The 19,196-nt window shown below is 35.1% G+C and overlaps 1 protein-coding gene across 1 annotated transcript in view; it reads right to left on the bottom strand.

Annotated features, from left to right (window-relative positions):
• The window catches only part of LOC148950286 (ATP-binding cassette sub-family C member 10), a 132,684-nt gene that overhangs the window by 9,993 nt on the left and 103,495 nt on the right, over window positions 1-19,196 (bottom strand). Inside the window, exons 14-18 of the mRNA XM_089092286.1 lie at window positions 14,162-14,331; window positions 11,506-11,728; window positions 10,211-10,446; window positions 4,415-4,614; window positions 944-1,083 (exon numbers count right to left, since the gene is read on the bottom strand). Coding sequence (XP_088948412.1) covers window positions 944-1,083; window positions 4,415-4,614; window positions 10,211-10,446; window positions 11,506-11,728; window positions 14,162-14,331 — 969 coding nt within the window. The remainder of the gene's footprint in view (window positions 1-943; window positions 1,084-4,414; window positions 4,615-10,210; window positions 10,447-11,505; window positions 11,729-14,161; window positions 14,332-19,196) is intronic.

Raw genomic sequence — 19,196 nt, 5'->3', positions numbered from 1 at the left:
TTATAACATTAAGATTATAACATTAAGATATAACATTAGATATATATCAATGTGACATTAAGATTAATAATGTCGTTTATTAATCGTATCTTATTAATGTTATTAATCTATTAACCGTTTAGTAATCTTTGTCGTTAATTAATAAAGTAGAAGCAAAGAAATAAAGTCAGAGTTTGTTACCTTTCATTAATCCTAACACCATTCTTCTTTTAAAATATTTTCATCGAGGTTTCCAATTAAAAACAACTGGCTTTATACAATTTGGAAGATAGACAATTCTAGGTTTCAATAGATAAAGAAAATATAATTCAACCCCATTCTTGAATGAATTCTTCCATCGTCTGGTAAGTATATTTTCGTCATGTATTTTAATCGAACTATAAAATTTCAATTCTACGAAATTGTCTTTTTTCTCTCTTTATGATTATTTTAGAAGTAAAGGACGTCGATCGGATACTATTTTTTGGTTCTGGAACTAGTTTTGGGGGTGAGCAGCTTTTGGGGTAGGGGTGAGGTACTAGAAACTAGTCACCTCATCTTTGTCTAGATTTTGCAACTTTGCAAGACGTACCATATTTTCAATAGGCCTCAAGTTAAGAAAAGGTGAAAAAAAGAACGGTTGGGGTGATCATCTCGATCCAACACCATTTTCGAGGGGTTTTCGGGGTTATCTTTCGAAATTCCCATAAATTTGTTTTCGCACTAAATTTTTACCATTAAGATTAATCAAAATGATAGTTACCATCCCTGAATCGGCTTCAAATGGCAATTTTTTCTCACTTGACAGGTTATTCAAAAAAATATTTTAAAATCTTTTGATTTTTCAACTTAAATTCTTTGCTAGAGACTTTTCCCCATATCTTTGCCTAGATATTGCAAGTCTGCAAGACGAACCATATGTTTATTAAGCCTAAGTTTAGAAAAGAAGAAAAAAGAGGAATACCTGTCTGAGTCTAATACAGTGTGTAGCCGATGGGCTACAGTGAACACAGTTGACTTATGAAACACTGAACGCAAAGCATGTTGAATAAATCGATCAGTTTCTCCGTCACAATTAGCTGTGGCCTCATCCACACAGATTATCTGTAACGATAAAACAGACAAAATATAAATAACTGACATCATTGCTTTCGGTGACAACAGACGAAAGTAGACTTGCTGCCGTTAAAGTCAACAAATTATCCCAAAAATAATCCTGTGAATATTCAACACTGTTTAGTGGTTGATCCAATTTACAAACAGAAAGAACTATCTTATATTATCAATCTTTTGGATACATTTTGCTTACAATAAAAATATTGACATGAATATGTTCAGTGAGTAAAAACAAAAGTTATTCCCAATAGATTGGCTGAAATCGAACAGAGATTTATATTGACAACAAAATCTGCTGATAATACGGGCTCAAATATCTTCCACGAAGCTTATAGATTTTTCTTTTACCTTCCTATAATTGCTTATGTTTTCCATATAATTAACCTTTTTTTTAGTATAATTTTCTGAAATTTTTAAAATATAATTCTCTTGGATTCTTTTCAAAATGTACATTTTCCGAAAATGGATTCCTGCACAACTGCCATACTGGCTGAGGCATGAACACACCATCATCCCCCTACAGCAATCCCTCCCGAGGTAGACGAAGTTCTTATCGTTATTGGTTTGATCTTTATATTTTATCTAAACTAACATGAGATAAATTAGCTCTTTAATATTATTCTTTTTCCAATTTTACTTTAATCATTAAAAAAAAAATTAATAGTTTTTCTTGCACTTCGTCGAATCATGTACACCGAAACCAATCATTGTTAAGACACACAGCGACACACACAAAAAAATCCAGATAAAAGTGTTGGCTCTATTGTAAGAATTACAAGTTAAAGTCATTTTAAAAAAAAAAATAAATAATAATAATAAAGAGAATCTTGCAAAGGATAGTTAAAATTAAAGAAAATCTCGCAAAGGATAGTTAATTCCGTCACAAACCAAAGTAAACGAAGCTACTAATTCTAAGCATCCTTAGAATTAGTGGAACGGAAAATTTCCTGTCGCTATTCTGGGTTAAAAGAAAGGTCGTAAAATGTTTCACAAGAATCCACCCCGTGTAACAACAGTTTGATGTACACCGGCATAACTAAAGTAAGACTTGTATATAGAAAAGACAAAGAGACTGCTTGGACTAATTGCAGCCCTAGCATTAGCTTTAGGAGTCAAAGATTCACTATTTTGTCAGTCAACTCAACAGCGGTAAGCAGCAAACTGATCATCACAAGTACGTTGCCTCTTGATTGGCTCGCCAACTGACACCGACGCCAAAAATACAAATGTTTTTACTGACCTTGATATAAAACAGCATTCAGATTCTCATACAACCCTTCCACCATTGTGTTTATATAAAGGTGACCTCTAAAAGCCTTTATTTCGGGATTAATTGCATTTATTAAACCTCTTACTATTAAGTCTATATGAGGGACGTGCTGGTATTTATATTTAGTTGGTTTATAAATCACCTAAAAAGTTGTATGATATTCTCCTTAGCTCTTATAACCCTATTTGGACACATCATATGCTCTCTGTTGCTGGGAGATCACCCTCGTTATCCAGAAACCACCCGTTATCCTTGTTATCCAGAAAACCTCTATCTATTCTAGTAGCCCCAGCTCTCACCCGCATATTTCAGTTTAACTTGCCCTCAGTAAAATCCTCGAAAGGATGATTCTTTCCACAATTTTGATAGCCTATAAAAGCAGAATTTTCAGAAATAGATCTAGAATGTATTTTTATGTTACGATAAACATCCTAGAGACCTTATCAGATGCTTGTTCCCCTTTTCTTTCCCTGGCTATCTCTTGTTCTCTTTATTTTCTCTTGCTTTCTATCCTCCTTCTCCCCCAACGTTCTCTCTTTCTCTGCTTTATTTTTTTCAGCCTTATCCAGTGTCTCACATAATGAGCTCAATATTCTTCTTTTGGCTTTTGGATTTTGTAATTTACAAGTTTTCTTGACTAGAATGGCTTAAGTTTGTAATTTTGATCAAAGTTTGATCGATCATCTTCTTGCTTCTTCTTTCAATGCGTATGTATAGTTTACAGGTGAGATCGTACTAAGAAAATAAATTTTTTGTTGGTATATATATATATATATATACAAGTGCACAGCGGATTGATGCTCTGCCCAGCAATATGGGGCTCGGGGTTCCATCCCCGCCGCAGCAAGGTTGGGCAACAAGCTCTCTGTAAAAAAGACCCAGCAAGTAAACCATCGATTCGAAGCCCTATGCGCCAGCAATGGCCTGCAATTATATTGGCCGCTATGATGTTCCAGTGCCCTACTAGCAGTGAAAAAAAAGAGGACACATCACTGCTACCCATGCAACAAAAAAGTGATTTTCTTCGTTGTTCAGGGGTGATGGGAGAGTTTTTTTAGTTTCCCCAATGTGATTTTTGACAATGGCAATTCCATTGGTATACTTTTCGATTGAATCCGACGTGATTTTTGAGCGGTTTCAAACTCTTATTCAAAATTCTTATAAATTTGTTTTAAAAATAACATTTTACTATTAAGACTAATCGTTAGTTACCCTTCCTGACACTAATAGTTACCATTTCTGAATCAGCTACATATAACAATGTTTCCTCAATAGGCAGTTTCTCAAATGTATTTCCAAATTTTCGATTTATATGGGCTTAGAGTTCATTATAACCTTCAGTAAGTAAATGATCTTCAGATTCAAACTGCTGCATTGCATTAAAGTTGAAGTTACGTATCGAAACTATTAAAACTGACAATCTTGCCTGTCACTTTTTTGTGGTGCTATCTAAAAGCAGAATATTTACAGGTAAAGAAGACCTCATCAATCTTAAATTTTGGCGAGCCTCGTATGGACAAATTTTTATCAACATACTTATTCTAAAAAAGAATTAATGGAACATCACCGGATATTTTAGTTTAAGCTTTTCTATCCTTTTCTATCCTTCTTTTTTTCTATCCTTTTCTATCCTTCTATCTTTTTATATTTTCTATCCTTTTCTATCCTTCTTTCATTTGTGTACAGCCTATATATTTGATTAATATCAAATTTTAGTAAACTAATTTTATTTAATAAACTAATTCAATTTAATCTTGATTAATTTGAGAATCTTACGGTTAGTTAGTTTTATTTATCAGTCGGCAGTCCAAATAAAGTGGAACAAGATTTATATTTAGCAAACCGAAGTAAAAAGAATTTGATTAATTTTATTTGAGTAAATTTGAGTAAATTAATTGTATTTATCAAATTAATTTGATTTAATTTTTATTAAATTGAGAATCTTACTATTAGTTATTTTTATTCATCAGTGGGTAGTCCAATTTAAGTCAAACAAGATTTATACTTAAGGAGAAGAAGAAGAAATGTCTTATCTTATGAAGCAACAACCTTTGCATTCCTGAGGACAGCTCTAGCTAGACAGAGTAACTGTTTTTGACCGGTTGAAAACTGTTTGCCACCAATGCCAACATCAGCAGACAGACCCCCGAGCATATGTACAGCACTAGAAAGATGTGTTTTGTTCAAGGCAACCCACAGCTCGGAGTCCATATGTTCCTCATTCGGATCAAGATTCTCTCGGACTGTTCCTGAAAGTAAATAAAACCTAAATATAAAGAATTTTAGATTTTCTAAATATTATAGAAAATAAAACTTAAGCTGTTAATAATATTTGGAAAAAAGTAAAAAAACAACACCACAACCAACAGAAAAAATTAGAAAAAAAAACTTATAAAAAAAACTTTTCCGCATGCTGACCAATGTTCTGCGTTGCGCAGGTACGGATCTCCTGATTCAATGCCTTCGGCCAGGAGTGCAATGCGTGGTTGGGTGTAAATCATCCAACGCTCCCCATGTTTTCCCCCTAGGTTTCCCCAGGTACCAATTTAGAGATGGGTCGACTCTGGCTTAGCTTAAAGGGTCACATCATCGACCTCTGTTCCAAACCAAATAAACAGCGTCACTAGGACTCGAACCCCTGACCTCAGGATTTCAATTCCGGAGCACCAACCAATCGGCTAGAACACCTAAAAAAAAAAAAAAAAAAAAAAAAAGAAAACACAAAAGAATATAAAAGAAACAAAAACAAAATGGGTGGCTGAAAGAATCTTTAACACACCATAAGGAAATGAAAAAATTCTTAAAATTGATATCGATTTACTGATTAAAATTTATGTTTGCAAAATCCAAGCTTTAAAGCCCTTAACCGTTAAGGGCATACGGTAGCTGCTTTTAGGGGCAACTGGTGATCCAGTCAAGAAGACTTTGGTAATTGACAGCAATCAATTTTTGACATTCAAGTACTTGAGCAATCAAAACTCCGGCCGTGTCTATTTTCCATTCATAGTTTTCATGGAAATTACATTGAAGCACATCTGAAGAAATTACATTCAATCTTTAGCCGACAGAAAAGAGCCAAGGGAATACAGCTTCCAGAGGGTGACCCTCAAAACAGGATTAGAGGACAATACAGCTTCTCGTAATTGGGACCGACCCTTTTTTGGAAATACTAGACATTTTGAACACATAAAAAATATTGTGATATATCTGAAAACTAGAAAACCTAACGAAACTAATTATGACGAAAGAAAAAGCAAATAAAATTTCTATAAATAAAGAAGTTTTAACAATTACGGGGGATGTCGTATTAATTCAAAAATTTTAGGAAGAACAAGCAAAGCCCCTATTGGAATATTCATATATATTTGCTTAGGGTATATTTATTCTGTGCAACAGGAATTCAATCTTTTATCTTTGGTTTGCTGTTTCCTTAAGATTTTAGAGTTTGATGCTATTCTACAATCAAAAATGAACGAGGACTGATCCAATATTAAGAAGACAGGCCCTCTTTTTACGGCCCTCTTCGGCTGGCCCTCTTCGGCTGAGCAAAAATTTAGTTTGCAAAAACAGAAAACTATTTTTAAGTTGTGCAAACTAATACACGTTAAACATCTCCAAGAGGCTGCCAGCTCGTCACTCGGTTTTGGCTAATCTCTAAGACAATTAATGGAAATGTGTTTTTAAATTGCGCAAACTAGAGCGCGGTACACCACTCTAGGAAGTTGTCAACGCCTCCCAAGATTTTTCCGGATGTAGGAAGCTATTTCGCAGAATAAATAATATATTTTAGTGTGTAGTTATTAAAATTATACAAAAGATCTTCTTTCATAACTCTTATACAAAAACAAATCTATAAGAAACACAAGGACCCAAACATCTTCTCTGACAACAAAAACAACGCGTAACATTCATAATTAGATACAATTCTTCAGTGATCTTAGTTTGATTATTTTTTAAAACATTTTTAGGAATCTCACAGAAAAGTATAGAGCCATGTTAAAATTTAAAATGATTAGAAATAAAGTCTTTTAGGAATATAAATTTAAAACGAACAGCGATTACTATGAATGAATAAATAGAACCTAAAACGGACAGAATTAAAATAAAAAAACCCATGAAATATTAATAACACATAAAAGTATGGACTAGATACAATCTAAAAAGAGAAGAAAGTAAACAAATAATCAAGTCAAACTTAAAAAAGCGCAAATTACCGCAAATTTGGGAGGGGTTACCACTCCCTCCCCTAAACCATCCAAAGACCAGAGCGTCACTCCCACTTTACGAAACACAAAATACATTTCGATCAGTGGGGTTTTATTTGTCAAAAGACCAATATAAAAAAAGAAGAAAATCACAACAATAATAGCGATTACAGGAAATGAGAACAAAATTCTAAAAATACTTACATTTTGGACAATTTCATTTTATTGTTTCGAAAGAACTCCTTATTTGTCAAACCTTTTGTTCTGATTATATTTCATACAAACACATGGAAAATTGATGCCTAATTCAAACATTAAAAGAATATTGATTATTTTCGAAGCAATCTCTTTAATTTGTCAAAACAATATCTGAGGATGACGAATCAACACATGATTTACCTAGTAATCTCCTAGACCCCTGAAAAGAATGTGTTTAAAACAAAGAAAGTATGCATAAAAGGCAGTGCATATCAGACAACGATAGTAGATTGCTTATATAAAATATAATAGTATTAATTCTTGGAAGCCTAAGCAATTTTAAATTTTTGGTGCAATTTTCGATTTTATAATGACAAAACAGAAAATGCTTAAAATCTACTTTGCCATTGACTCAATTAAACTTTATCGATTCTTTATTGAGACCTGTTTAGTCCTGTCCATAAACCTTGTTGGCAAAGTGGTCCACCTTATCTAGCAACGTGTGAACATAATTTCAAGCTGACTGGAGACTTCAAGCAACGTATGGTCCCGTTTTTGGGCGCCACGATTTTTGCCTTTTGGTCTGGGATGATTAAAAAGATCCTAAGTCAGGTACCGGTAACTCCTTTTTGTCTGGGATGAACTTTTAGCTTAGGATGAGTCCTGGCCGATTGGCAGACAAAACAAACTTTAATTTTCAAGTTTTTGCCTGTGCTGGAATCTTTAGCTAGGAATCTTGGGAATATTGGATTCCTGTCTAAGAACCTTGGTTTTTAGTACAGCTCAAGTTCTTATTTCTATACCAGATTATTAAACCATTACATTTTGCACTAACTGACTGTTGTCTTAAACATTCCTCCCTTTGGATGTTGGCCTTCCTTTTAAATCTACAGGGACTACAAATTGTTCAGAACAAATCAATAAGAATTTTAGACACACCCTAGGAAGACTGAAAAATCATCTACAACTAGAACATCTGTTAATTTCTTGAAATTGTTGATTTGAGATAAGGTTTTCATTTTAATTTGTGACTATGGTTTATGAAAATCCGACATAAAAATTGAATGGACTACAAGTTTTTTGAATGGACTACAAGTTCTGATTTAAAATCAACATTGTCATTTGTCAAGGGCTATTTGAGATCAAGTATAAGGTATCAACCTGCTCTCTTTGCAAATAAATAAAAGTTATTTGAGTCAGTAAATGAATCATCATCGCTCATAAAATTTAAAAAGAATTTAAAGCACGTTCAGCTTACTCTTCTATTATTTTTTTTATTTATTTGGTGATTCTCATATGCATCTAACGTTGTTTTTTTCCCTCTTCTTCTTCTTTCTCTTTATAAGAAGTGTGAATTGTTTTTGCTGGTCTTGTTTTTGTGATAAAGGAGATGTATCGGGTTCTACCTCTCTATCGACCTTTGTTAAATTACTATTTTGATAACCTGGGTACGCATAACGTCTTTTCATCTACCTCGTTTCTTCACCCTGAATAGATTCTTGATCCTATAGGGGCTTATAGTACCAAAACTTTTAAGGCGAATCGAATCAAAAGAAATTTTTGAGTCCCCTCATCACCCCCTAAACGTAAAATTTGAAGTCCATTAGCCCTTCTCAAACACTTGCAAGGTTCAAATCAATCCTCCAATCCGTTCTCAATATTTGTCCACTTGCTCCCTCAACACTTCCTGAAAGTTTCAAATCCATCCCTCGAGTTGTTCGCAAAATATTGCTCATACAACATTTTAATAGCCTCGCTACATATGCTGTCTTTCGAGGAACGTCACTACTTTAAAGTTAATAGGCTCCAAGTTTTACTGGATCTAAATGTGCGCAAATTTTTAGGTGGATAGGAGGCATACATTTGTTTTGCCCTAGAGCCCTTCATCCTCTGCCCTTAGAAACAAAATTTGAATTTGTTCCTCTTCTTTCTCCCCAATCTCTCTTCAATTTTTAACTCGGTTCTCAAGCCATTCCCAAGATGTTACAGATATCTTATTTTAGTAACATTGAAATTATTTTAATAGCATGTCTCAAGACTTATTTCTGGTCCCTTCCCAAAGCCAAAATTGAGGTACATTTATACCCTGGCACCCCCTGAAAGTTTCAATTCAATCCCCTATGCGGTTATTGAGATATTGCAGATATACAATTTTGATAATCTTTGCCCTTGAAGCACCACTTGCTACTTTAAATTTTTGATGCTGCTGGGTTTTTTTTCTTGATCCTTGTTTTGTTTTATCTTTTATTTTACCATGCTCATGTTGGCTTTAGCTATTATAGTGAATAAATATATTCTATTCTATAGTATATGGCATAAAGTACTAAAACTATTAGACACATTGGAGAATGAACTGAGAAAAATAATGCATTCATGGCATCCAAAGAGATGCTGCACCCTGAGATAAGTTTACTTCCTTGCCACTCCCACCCTAGCTTCGACACTACGTGGAACCGATCTAAACTATGCGGAGGCTAATGACACACCTTAGGGGTGTGTGTGAGCATCACCATGCGCAGCAATTTCATGAATGATCATTATGGAGTTGAAAAAAAATATCTATAATTCAATAAGCAAAGTGCCCTAATCTTTTTTTGGGTTCGTCACGGCGTTTTCCACATTAACGTTTAGCATAATCGTAAGACTATCAATACGATGTATTAATTTCATCTTTTAAATTAGCCAAGACATGCTTATTACAACAAGAGACGAGAACAACTAAATATAAAAGTAATTCCTCTCCAGGGCAACACAAGGCCCCATACTATATATTTCATATGGAATAAATTCTATCCAACGAATCTGAGAGAAATCAACAAGTTGATGGCAACAATAGGGTAGATGGATTAATTCACAACGGACTATTGCCACAACCAGGCACGAATACACTCAAAAATATATTTTTCTTAAATGGGACACTGCGCAAAAAGGGCATGTACTTGCTCTGGTTTTACTAAAATAAAATAAAGCTATCCTTTACATTACAGTCATGCCTCCGACCAGTCTCAATATTTATATTGAGTTTTAGAAATTATTCGTCTTGTTTACAATACCGATTCCTATTATTTATAGACAATTAGCAAAAAAAACCTTAATTTCTCGTCGCTGTAACGCCTAAAGGCCGGATCAGACGTTTTCACAAGAGATGGTTGCTGGAAACAGTCAAGAAAAGGATCAGCATGGTAGTATGTGTTCAATGACATTTTGATTCTCCTGATCTACATTACCCTGTCAATACATAATACCTTTAGGCGTGGCACCGGCGATTTAATCATGTAACTTTGCTCAGGATCGATAAATGATGTGGCATTTTGCCATGCCGATGAAGCATTGAATACGTGGAAGGCACACCGATGAATTACATTGCATGGTTTATGCCAAATAAAGCACAAAATAAATACTAGGATGAACAAATAAAATCAATGGTAAAATACAAACATACCAGAAAAAAGAAACGGGTCCTGTGGAATTATCGCAATTCGGAATCGAAGGTCATGCAATGGAAGAAGTCGAATACTTAAGTCGTCAATAATGATATCACCAGTTGTAACTTCCACAATTCTAAAAAGAGCTTTAAACAATGAAGTTTTTCCACTCCCTGTTCGTCCAACGATACCAATCTTTTCCCCTGCATTAACTTCAAAGGTAATGTTATCCAACGCAAAAGGTAAATGCTCCCTAGATAAGATTAAAGAACTTTAAAATAAATACAGAAAACAAAACAAGCAGAGAATAAATTTGTGGTAAGTATAAACGTAAAATAAAGTCAAGGAGTGCAGAAACTATCTTATACATAAAAGGAAGGGAGAGAGAGAAGGACGGAGAATGGAGAGAAAGAGAGTGAGGCAACGATATAGCGAAAGATATTAAGAAAGAGATAGAGAAAAATAAAATTGCTCAAGTTAGAGTTTCTGTAAAAAAAACTTATTGCAGCCTCATACCTCAAACACTAGTCAGCTGACTTGCTGTCGAGTGAGGAGGGGGGATTTTGAAGTGACGACGAGGTAACTAATGTATTTTTCAAACAATTAGCAACATTGCTAATTTTTTTACTAAAGAGTATGTGGTAGGTTTGAGTCGGAAGGGGGGGGGCGACAGGGAAAGAGCATTGGGGCAACAAATTAAAAATCCTTGCTAGATTCCCGTTTGAATAACATATCTACTTCTCTGATAGAATTTTTGGGGCGGAGGGTTCAATGCCTAGATTTTTGCCTCCAATCGTAAGATTTAAATAAATTGCATGATTTTGGTTTCAAAAAGACCCAAAATCCCCACCTTTTTCAATAAAATGAATACGTGTAGGCTGAGTCATCTGCTATTTTGGGACGCTTTTAACTGGCGCTGCGCGGGTCACATCCCCCTGGGTGTAAATTTGTGGGACCCTTTGACCATTCAAAGTATCCACAACTATCCTGAAACTTCGATCCGATACCATAGAAGGCTACGGATGAAAAACGGGCATAGAAAGAGACTGACTACTCTTGATTGGCTTTGGCGCTTAAAGAGGACACCAAAACTTTCTATTTTCAATCAAATGCCCCCCCCCCCCTTCAAAAGACATCTGTTCTATAAAAACTGGGCAAAATTAATACATAGCTCTCTTCTGAGTCGACACAACTGGGTTGACTCCAAGATCAACAAACAATGTTTCAATAAAAAAAGTTTATTTTTCTTTTTTTTCGTTTTATTATCCTTAAGTACATAATAAAGGAATGAAAGGAAACGAACGAATCTTACCTATATTGTAAGCAAACATTTTCAAATGTCACCGCTCCTTGCTGAGGCCACGAGACAGGTGGAGTTGTAACTCCTTGCCATTTTTCGGGGACTACTTTTTTCGTATAGGCTTCCGTTCGTTCAACTGAGACCAAATCTCTTTCTGTATCAGCGAAGGAGGTCACTGATGCACTTAACATACCATTCATGGTCAAGGAATATGTTACAAGCAATCCCACGATTCCTGAAAAAATAAAACCATGATTAACAATTCCAGAACACGAAAGTTTAAGAAGGAAACACGTTCGAAACTCAGGGGTATTTTAATTGTATTGTAGAGCAACACTCCTGGTTATTTTTATAATTTTTTTTCGTCATCAGTTATATAAAGCTTGGAAACGGTAAGAGATAAAATTTTGAATCTTTTTAAGGTATGGGGCTTATGAAATAGAAAAAAAGCTCCCCTAAAGTTTAAAAAATTTCCAATAAATTTCCAGAAAAAAGAAATGATTTGTTTTCTAAGCTACTGAATAGTATAAGCAAGATCCCTTTTTGCAGGTGTTGAATCTCATTTTTTTTTAAATTATATGAACTATTCTTAGCTAATAACTTTCAATGGGTCAGTTAAAAACTAACGAATTTCGCATATTTAGAATCAGCATTAAAAGTAAATATTGTTGATGCAATAAAAAAATTTTGTTTCTTAGTTTCGGTTTCTGCAGATGATGGTCACATACCGCTTAATTTTTTTTCAATCTAGCGCTCTCTTAAATACAAAGGAAGCCGTCAACCTGTTTCTTCAATCCCCGTTAATTACGGACGATCCTGAAAAATAGTTTATGAGGGACACCTAGAGGGGAGACACAAAAGAGGTTGACCATAAATACCCCATGATGGCAGTACAACCAAGACCTGGGAAGTGCGGTGCTGACCCTTCAATCACAGTGGGAGGACGTCACGGCTGCAGAAGCACCGAGATGTCTGGTGAGGATTAGTAAACACCCTATGCGCCATTCCTGGCTCTGGAGGATCTAATGTCAAAGTTGAGGTCTCCCACAGAAATACTTAGGAAAAACCCATTGCAGTTAATTAAGACAATTTTCTAGGGAAATGAATGCTATGGATAAACTTTATTTTCAAAGCAAAGACTCAGAAAACTGTATACCCACTGTATCAAAGGACAGCATCTTTGCATATCAGTTGTCACTAATCAGTCTTTTTGAGGCAACAGCCTTGTCATTTACATACAAATATGTCCGTATAACTATCAGTATTTGAGGCATAAAGGCATTGCTTGTATGGATCCTCGGCAACTCAATTAGTGTACAACAATGTAAAGACCCCAAAAAATACTAATCGTGCTCACCCCCCTTTTTTTCTTAAAAAATTTCCATTTGATCGTGACCATTTGTAATATACCTATAGTTTTGCTAAAATTTGGCATTGGGAGGAGAGGGGGATGATAGAGGACCTACTCAACTAATACATGTTGAAGATACCTGAACGTCTTCCACTTCAAAGAGATGTGGCATATCCACCTTTCGGGTAAAAGGTTGAAGGGAGATGGAATGCAGGAGAGATCTTGGGCCCACTTTTTGCCTCCACCCACAATGATTGGGAATCCTCACATGATTTTAGTTCAAATAAATTATATTATGCCCACTTTTCTGGTGATAAGTACGGTCATAGGGGCAGAGAGATGCTGGAGGGGCAAAGAACCCATTTTATGTCTGCAATAACAGAATTGAAAATCCCTGCATGATTCCACTTAAAAGAAGGCTTAAAAGACCTGCCTTTCCGAAAAAATGGCTAGGTGTGGGGACTGAGTGTTGGATGGTTGACGAGAACAATTTCTTCCACCAATAATACTAGGTGAAAAATTTATGCATGAATCTGATTGAAACAAGAAACCCTAAGCCTGCTTTTTACTAAAAAGTTAGCATTAGGATAGAGGAGGGGTTTTAAAGAGACCATGGACTCACTTGGTCCTTCAGCTATACCTGTTGAAAATCCTTGCACGAATCCGGATCAAACAAGGTATAACATGCCCGTATCTCTGCTAGAAAAGTTAGCAGATAGAGGGGAAAGGTGGTTCTACAATCATATAGATATAAAATGGTCACTTAATTCTGACGAAAGAAATAGCAACACGCCCACCATACTTGTAAGAGGTTGGTATTGGCAGGGACAGGAGGGGGTGGAGAAGCTTAAAGGCAACTTTGTGCCTCCATTAATACAGAATAGGAAAACACAGGTATGAAAATTACAGATAAGGAAAATCCTTGTGTAGTTCCACTTGAAAACAAAGGCTACATGTCTAGCTTCCTGCTAAACAGTTGGACAAGCTTTCGTTTTTTCAAACCATGCTTTGCCCAATCTTTGTTAATACCCGAAGCAGAGAGAGCCTTTTGGCCATAAAAGGGAAGATAACTTTTTAAAGCAGATTAAAGCATATTTGTGAAAAAAAGAGCGCTTAAAGAGCTCTTCATAATCAAAGACAGATAAACACAAATACCTAAACATCCCCCCCCCCTGATGACTGATATATTATAATCTAACCAGCAATACATTTTCTCTGCATATATTCTCCATTGTTCTTTTTTTCATGCAGTTGACCAATTTGGAAAACAAACATTTGAAAGCATTACGTAATTTCAACTGTGACACAATTATTTACCTGGATCAACTGTATGAAAATGATGTTGCAAGACAGCAACAAGGCATATGGCGGATGTTAGTCCAACTCCAAGGAGTTGTACCCTCATTGCAAGCCAGCTGCTCGTGGCGTAGCTAGCGAAGACACACCTTAAACTTCCATCAATTTTGATTTCATTGCCTTGGACAAACCTGAAATTTGGAAAAGCATTATAAGACTACAGTAACTTTTTGGGCATAAATTTTTGGTTTGGTGGTTTTTGGTTCTTCAATTTTGGACAATCAAATCCTTAGGTATATAAAATACAAAGGTTAAGAGTTATTGCAATGTAAAAAACAAACAAACATGACGACGTAAGAAAAACAAATCTAAGCCCATTCAGGATAAAATTAAATTCAATACTTTTGAGGGTGATACGAGGTGATTTGTTTTTATCAACGCTGCAAGATCTCCCCAAGATCACCCAAAAGGAAAAAATCCCCACATTTCCATAAGGAAGCAGTCCAATTTACACAACAGATCCCTTCTTCACAAACGCATTTTGTAGTCAAAGTAGTAGCGTTGGCAAAGTAAAGAGCAATATGTATAGTATATGTTATTATTCCAACTTTTTCCAGCCAGTTCGCGCAAAACGAGTGAACGCAGAAACTTGGGAGAAAGCTCATGATTTTGGAAACTGAATGCTCTGGCACATATTTGGACGTTCAAAAGTGGTTAGAGGACCATCAATCATCCTCCTACACCTTTTTGCCCTGGGGCATTCCATCAACCCCGCCCTCATAGCAATTGAGTAGTGAAGGGACAATTAACCGTCCCGTCCGTAGCCCAAATTGTTCCAACAAGCCATAGCCTCTTATTATGCTAATATTGAAAGAAAATCTCTAAATTCGGAAAGTAAGCAGAAAAAAATTTTTCTACTGATATTAATAACAGATAAACATGAACGAATACTTTGAAAATATTAATTCTATTTTTGAAAGTCAAAGTCTTTCCACCAAATTAGCGAACAAAAAAAAAAAACAACAATAACTAACACAGTATTTGATAGAAAAACACATAAAATACAAATAGAAAATACAAATAACAAACACATAGAACACACTAATAGAGCAACAAATAAAAAGAAGTAAAAAAAGAAAAAAAATTCACAACTAAAAGAACTTAATTAGCCGGTGATGAGGAGAAATACGGACGCAAGCTATATTTTAGAGCTATCTGTGCAGTAATTCTAGTTTCTCAGTAATATCCCTTAGATATTACTCAATATCTCCTAATGGGATATCTTTAATATCTCTCTCAGTAAATAACTGTCTCTGCAGTAATTCTAATTTCTCAGTAACAGCAGAAGATTTTCTAATAAGAAATTTTCTAATAAGAAACCGGTTTTTTTTTACTAAGGCGGAAGAAACAGCAAAAACTTAGGAAATCTCAAATAATTAATCCGAATTCTTTTTAAATCCTTTTTCTAACGAAGAAGAAAAATTCCATAAGCAAAAATGATAGAGTGGTCAGAGAGGGTTGAGAAGAGCTTGGCCAACACACGTCTGTTATACTTCCCTCGGTTAGCAACAATCTTGGCGTATCCTAATTGGGCTTTCTTATTAATATCTATGACTGTGCGCTGGCGCAGGCTTAGGATACCGTAGTAATAGAAATACCTAGCCATCGGAGAGTTTCTACAAGAATAGAAAAGGTCTTACCCATAAGGGGGGAACTAGAAAATTCGTTGAAAGAAAGAAATTTACATTTATCTATGTTGAGAGAAAGGCTAATATCAGAGATAAAAATAGCAACGAAAGAAACCGTATTAGAAAGACCAGTTTTATGTACAGCTTATAAAAAGCAGGCATTCAGCATGGGCAAGATAAGATACATAAGAAAAACCCGGCAAATAAGTAGCCGAAATCTTAGCTAGAACCCTGGAAAAACTTATTTTGAATAGGCTGGGGATAAAATCCCCCCTTGCCTTAAACCTATTTTCATTTTGACAATATTTGTTGGCATACACATCAGCCAAAGAAAAGAATTATAATACTAATAATGAAGAAGAATTATAACCGAAAGATTAACACCATTAATATTAAGGGCATAAAAAGGCTGACTATGGCATACACTATCAAATGCTTTTGATAAACCTAAAACACAGAGATAAATGTCCTTTCCCTTAGAAACATTTTCCAGTAGCAAAGAAGGTAATACACAATCTGTATGCCGACACCCTACTCCAGGCCAAAAACCAAACTGATAGTCTCCCTCACATATATTATTAGCGACAAAGGGTGGAAGTATATATTCAAAATTTTTGCTTAAAGTAGAGGAGAGAGTAATTGGCTGATAAGAAGAGCAATCTAAAGGTGACTTTCCCCTCTTTAAAACTGAAGAAACCTAACCACACAGAAAATTCTGTGGCACACTAGATGTTCAAATACACATCTAGAAAAGTAAATGTATACGATCAACGAGGGGGAGCAGTCTAATGAAAGGTGAGTCCTAGAAATACCATCAACATCAACATTATCTAACTTAAGCTTCTTAATTGCTTCAACTACAGAATAAAAAGATGTAGGAATACAATGGTGATGAGATAAGGGTGTACACAAAAATAATACAAGACGAGTCTATAAAGAATACAAGCGGTAACTAATAACAGTGAAAATAAGCGAATAATGGTTATATCCAGCAGACGGTTGAAGACAATCAGCACTTTGATGCATCATTTCTGAATTTCTCAGAATTAATGACTTTTTAGAAACCATTAAAGTATGAATTCAGGAGGTGTGAAGTGTAGGCCATGCATAAAATTGCCGAGGATCTGAAAGATCCAAACTAGGAGTTGTCCTAGCTAAAAAAAGAAAATGGGGCCTGATTTAGCGATAAGGAAATTGTTAAATAGAGTTGAACAGAGTATTTTGAGAAAGTGTTAGGCCTTGATAAAGCTACAGAAAATGATATATGAAAGTATAAAAAAAATTGCGACCATTAGGACATGAAAGAAGAATTATTTTGCGAAGAAAAGTTAGAGACACTATTAAAAGAATTAAAAAAAAAGGTCTCAGGTGCTGATAGTGCGGTAAATGAGTTTTTGAAACATGGTGATTGCGAAGATAGAGATAAATTACAGAAGAATATGAATATAATTTTTGAAAAGGGATAAGTGCCTAGCGATTTTAGGAAAGCGAATTATTCTTCTAATAAGAAAGGTGATAAGAATGAATGCGGTAATTATACAGGCATTAGCTTCATTTCTGTAGGAAGTAAAATACTTAGTATGATGATACTTTTTTTTATTTAGAGATGCTGTCGATAGTTTTAGGAGAAGAACAGTGTGGTTTCTGGAAGGGGAGAGGATGCATCGACAAAATGTTCATTCCTAGATTAATAATGTGGGAGTATCCCAATCATCAGTTCTCTTTAGCCCTCAGTTTTATAGATTATGAATAGGCATTTGATTCACCTGATACAAGATCTTTGTGAAGGTCCTATCCTTTAATGGTAAGCCAAATAAATACCACAAAGTGATTAGTACTATACACAAGAAAAATATTGCTGCAGTTAAGATAGGAAATGATGCCAGTAGTTGATTTGGTATTTCATCAGGAGTTAAGCAGGGTTGTGTTGTACCCCAGTTTATATGGATCATTTTGACGGACTATGCCCTAAGGAACTCGGCAAAGGTTATGGGAGAGAATGAAATGAAATGGGAAGGTAGAACTCCCTTAGAATTGGATTATGCAGATGATTTGAGCGCCCTACAAAAAAAAGTAGCAAAATGAATAAATTTTGGACATTTGAGAGTTGAGGGAGCAAGAGCAGCTTCGAAAATTTATGTTAAGAAGATTAAGTCGCCAAACCAGGAATAGATGAGAATAAAAGAGGTGATGTTGGGTAAGGAAAAGATAGATCAAGTGGATAGCTTCATTTACGTGAATAGTATTATTAGTAAAGATGGTGGATGCAGTGAAGATTTAAAAAGTAGAATATCCAAGGCCTAAGTTGTTTTTCTGAAGTTGAATAAGTTTGGAAGAAAAGGGAAATAAGTCTGCAAACCAATATTAGAATATTGGAAGTTACAGTGATGACCATGGTTAAGTATGGGTATCCATTTGACTGACCTAACTTAAAACAGTAAGCTGTACGAAAAATGAGGCTCTATCGTATTTTGAGGGGCTATAATGAGAGAGAGGTTGAGAATGCTAGGACACATTTTGCCAATGGAGGATGATAGATTGCAAAGATCGTTCTTTTCAGCCATCCATCTAGAGTCAAACGAAAAGCGGGTCGTCCCCGAATGGGATGGAAAGAGATCACAAGGGAGGATTTGAAGGAAATTAGAACTTTTAGAGAGGGGGTAAAGAGGTAAGCTTCAAAAAGATTGGGAAGAAGGAGGAACGTAAGCAGCTGTATTGGCCTCAGTTGGCTTGGTACTGCAGTGAGTTGCTAGTATTAGTTATAGCAGCAGTTGCCGTAGTAGTCATTTTCAATAATTTTACTTGTATTGATCTATGTTATGCGCAAGGTATTTAATTTGTTATTATTACCAACAAAAAGACCCTATATGTTCTGTCGGACGAATGTATTATTACTATTGCTTTATTTTAGTCGAAATTGTATGCAGTGTGTTATCATCCTTAGGAGTTTGTTTAGAGATTTTGCAAAACAAGTATAATAGGTTTTCGTTTCTTTTTATTCTCCTTTTTAAGCGTTTTCATCTTTTATGACATTTTTTTGAATCTTTTAACTGTTTAGTTAGGTTTTTCTTTCCTTTTTTTCTGTTGATCAAGGTTTCTGGATGGGAAGCAAACGTATTTGGTTTTTTTTCGTGCATTTTATCCATTGTCTTGATTAAAGGTTATACTCGTTGCTTTCGTATAGTTTTTTAATTTTTGGTTACTATGGGCTAGAATTCACTCTTTACTAGGGTGCCCTTATAAGGGGCAGTCATTATACATCAAAGTTTTTATTTTATCACCAAGTATAGGTACACGTATATTGATAATATGGCACATTAAATTTGCCCGAAAGTCCCAATCTAGAACTCTATCGGACTCGGGATTGT

This window comes from Artemia sp. Qi Xiang Cuo, chromosome 7 (assembly GCF_049724085.1).
Source record: "Artemia sp. Qi Xiang Cuo chromosome 7, ASM4972408v1, whole genome shotgun sequence".
NCBI classification, from domain to species: Eukaryota; Metazoa; Arthropoda; class Branchiopoda; order Anostraca; family Artemiidae; genus Artemia; species Artemia sp. Qi Xiang Cuo.
The sequence above is the reverse complement of the archived record's forward strand: the minus strand, read 5'-3'. Positions and strand labels throughout refer to the sequence as shown.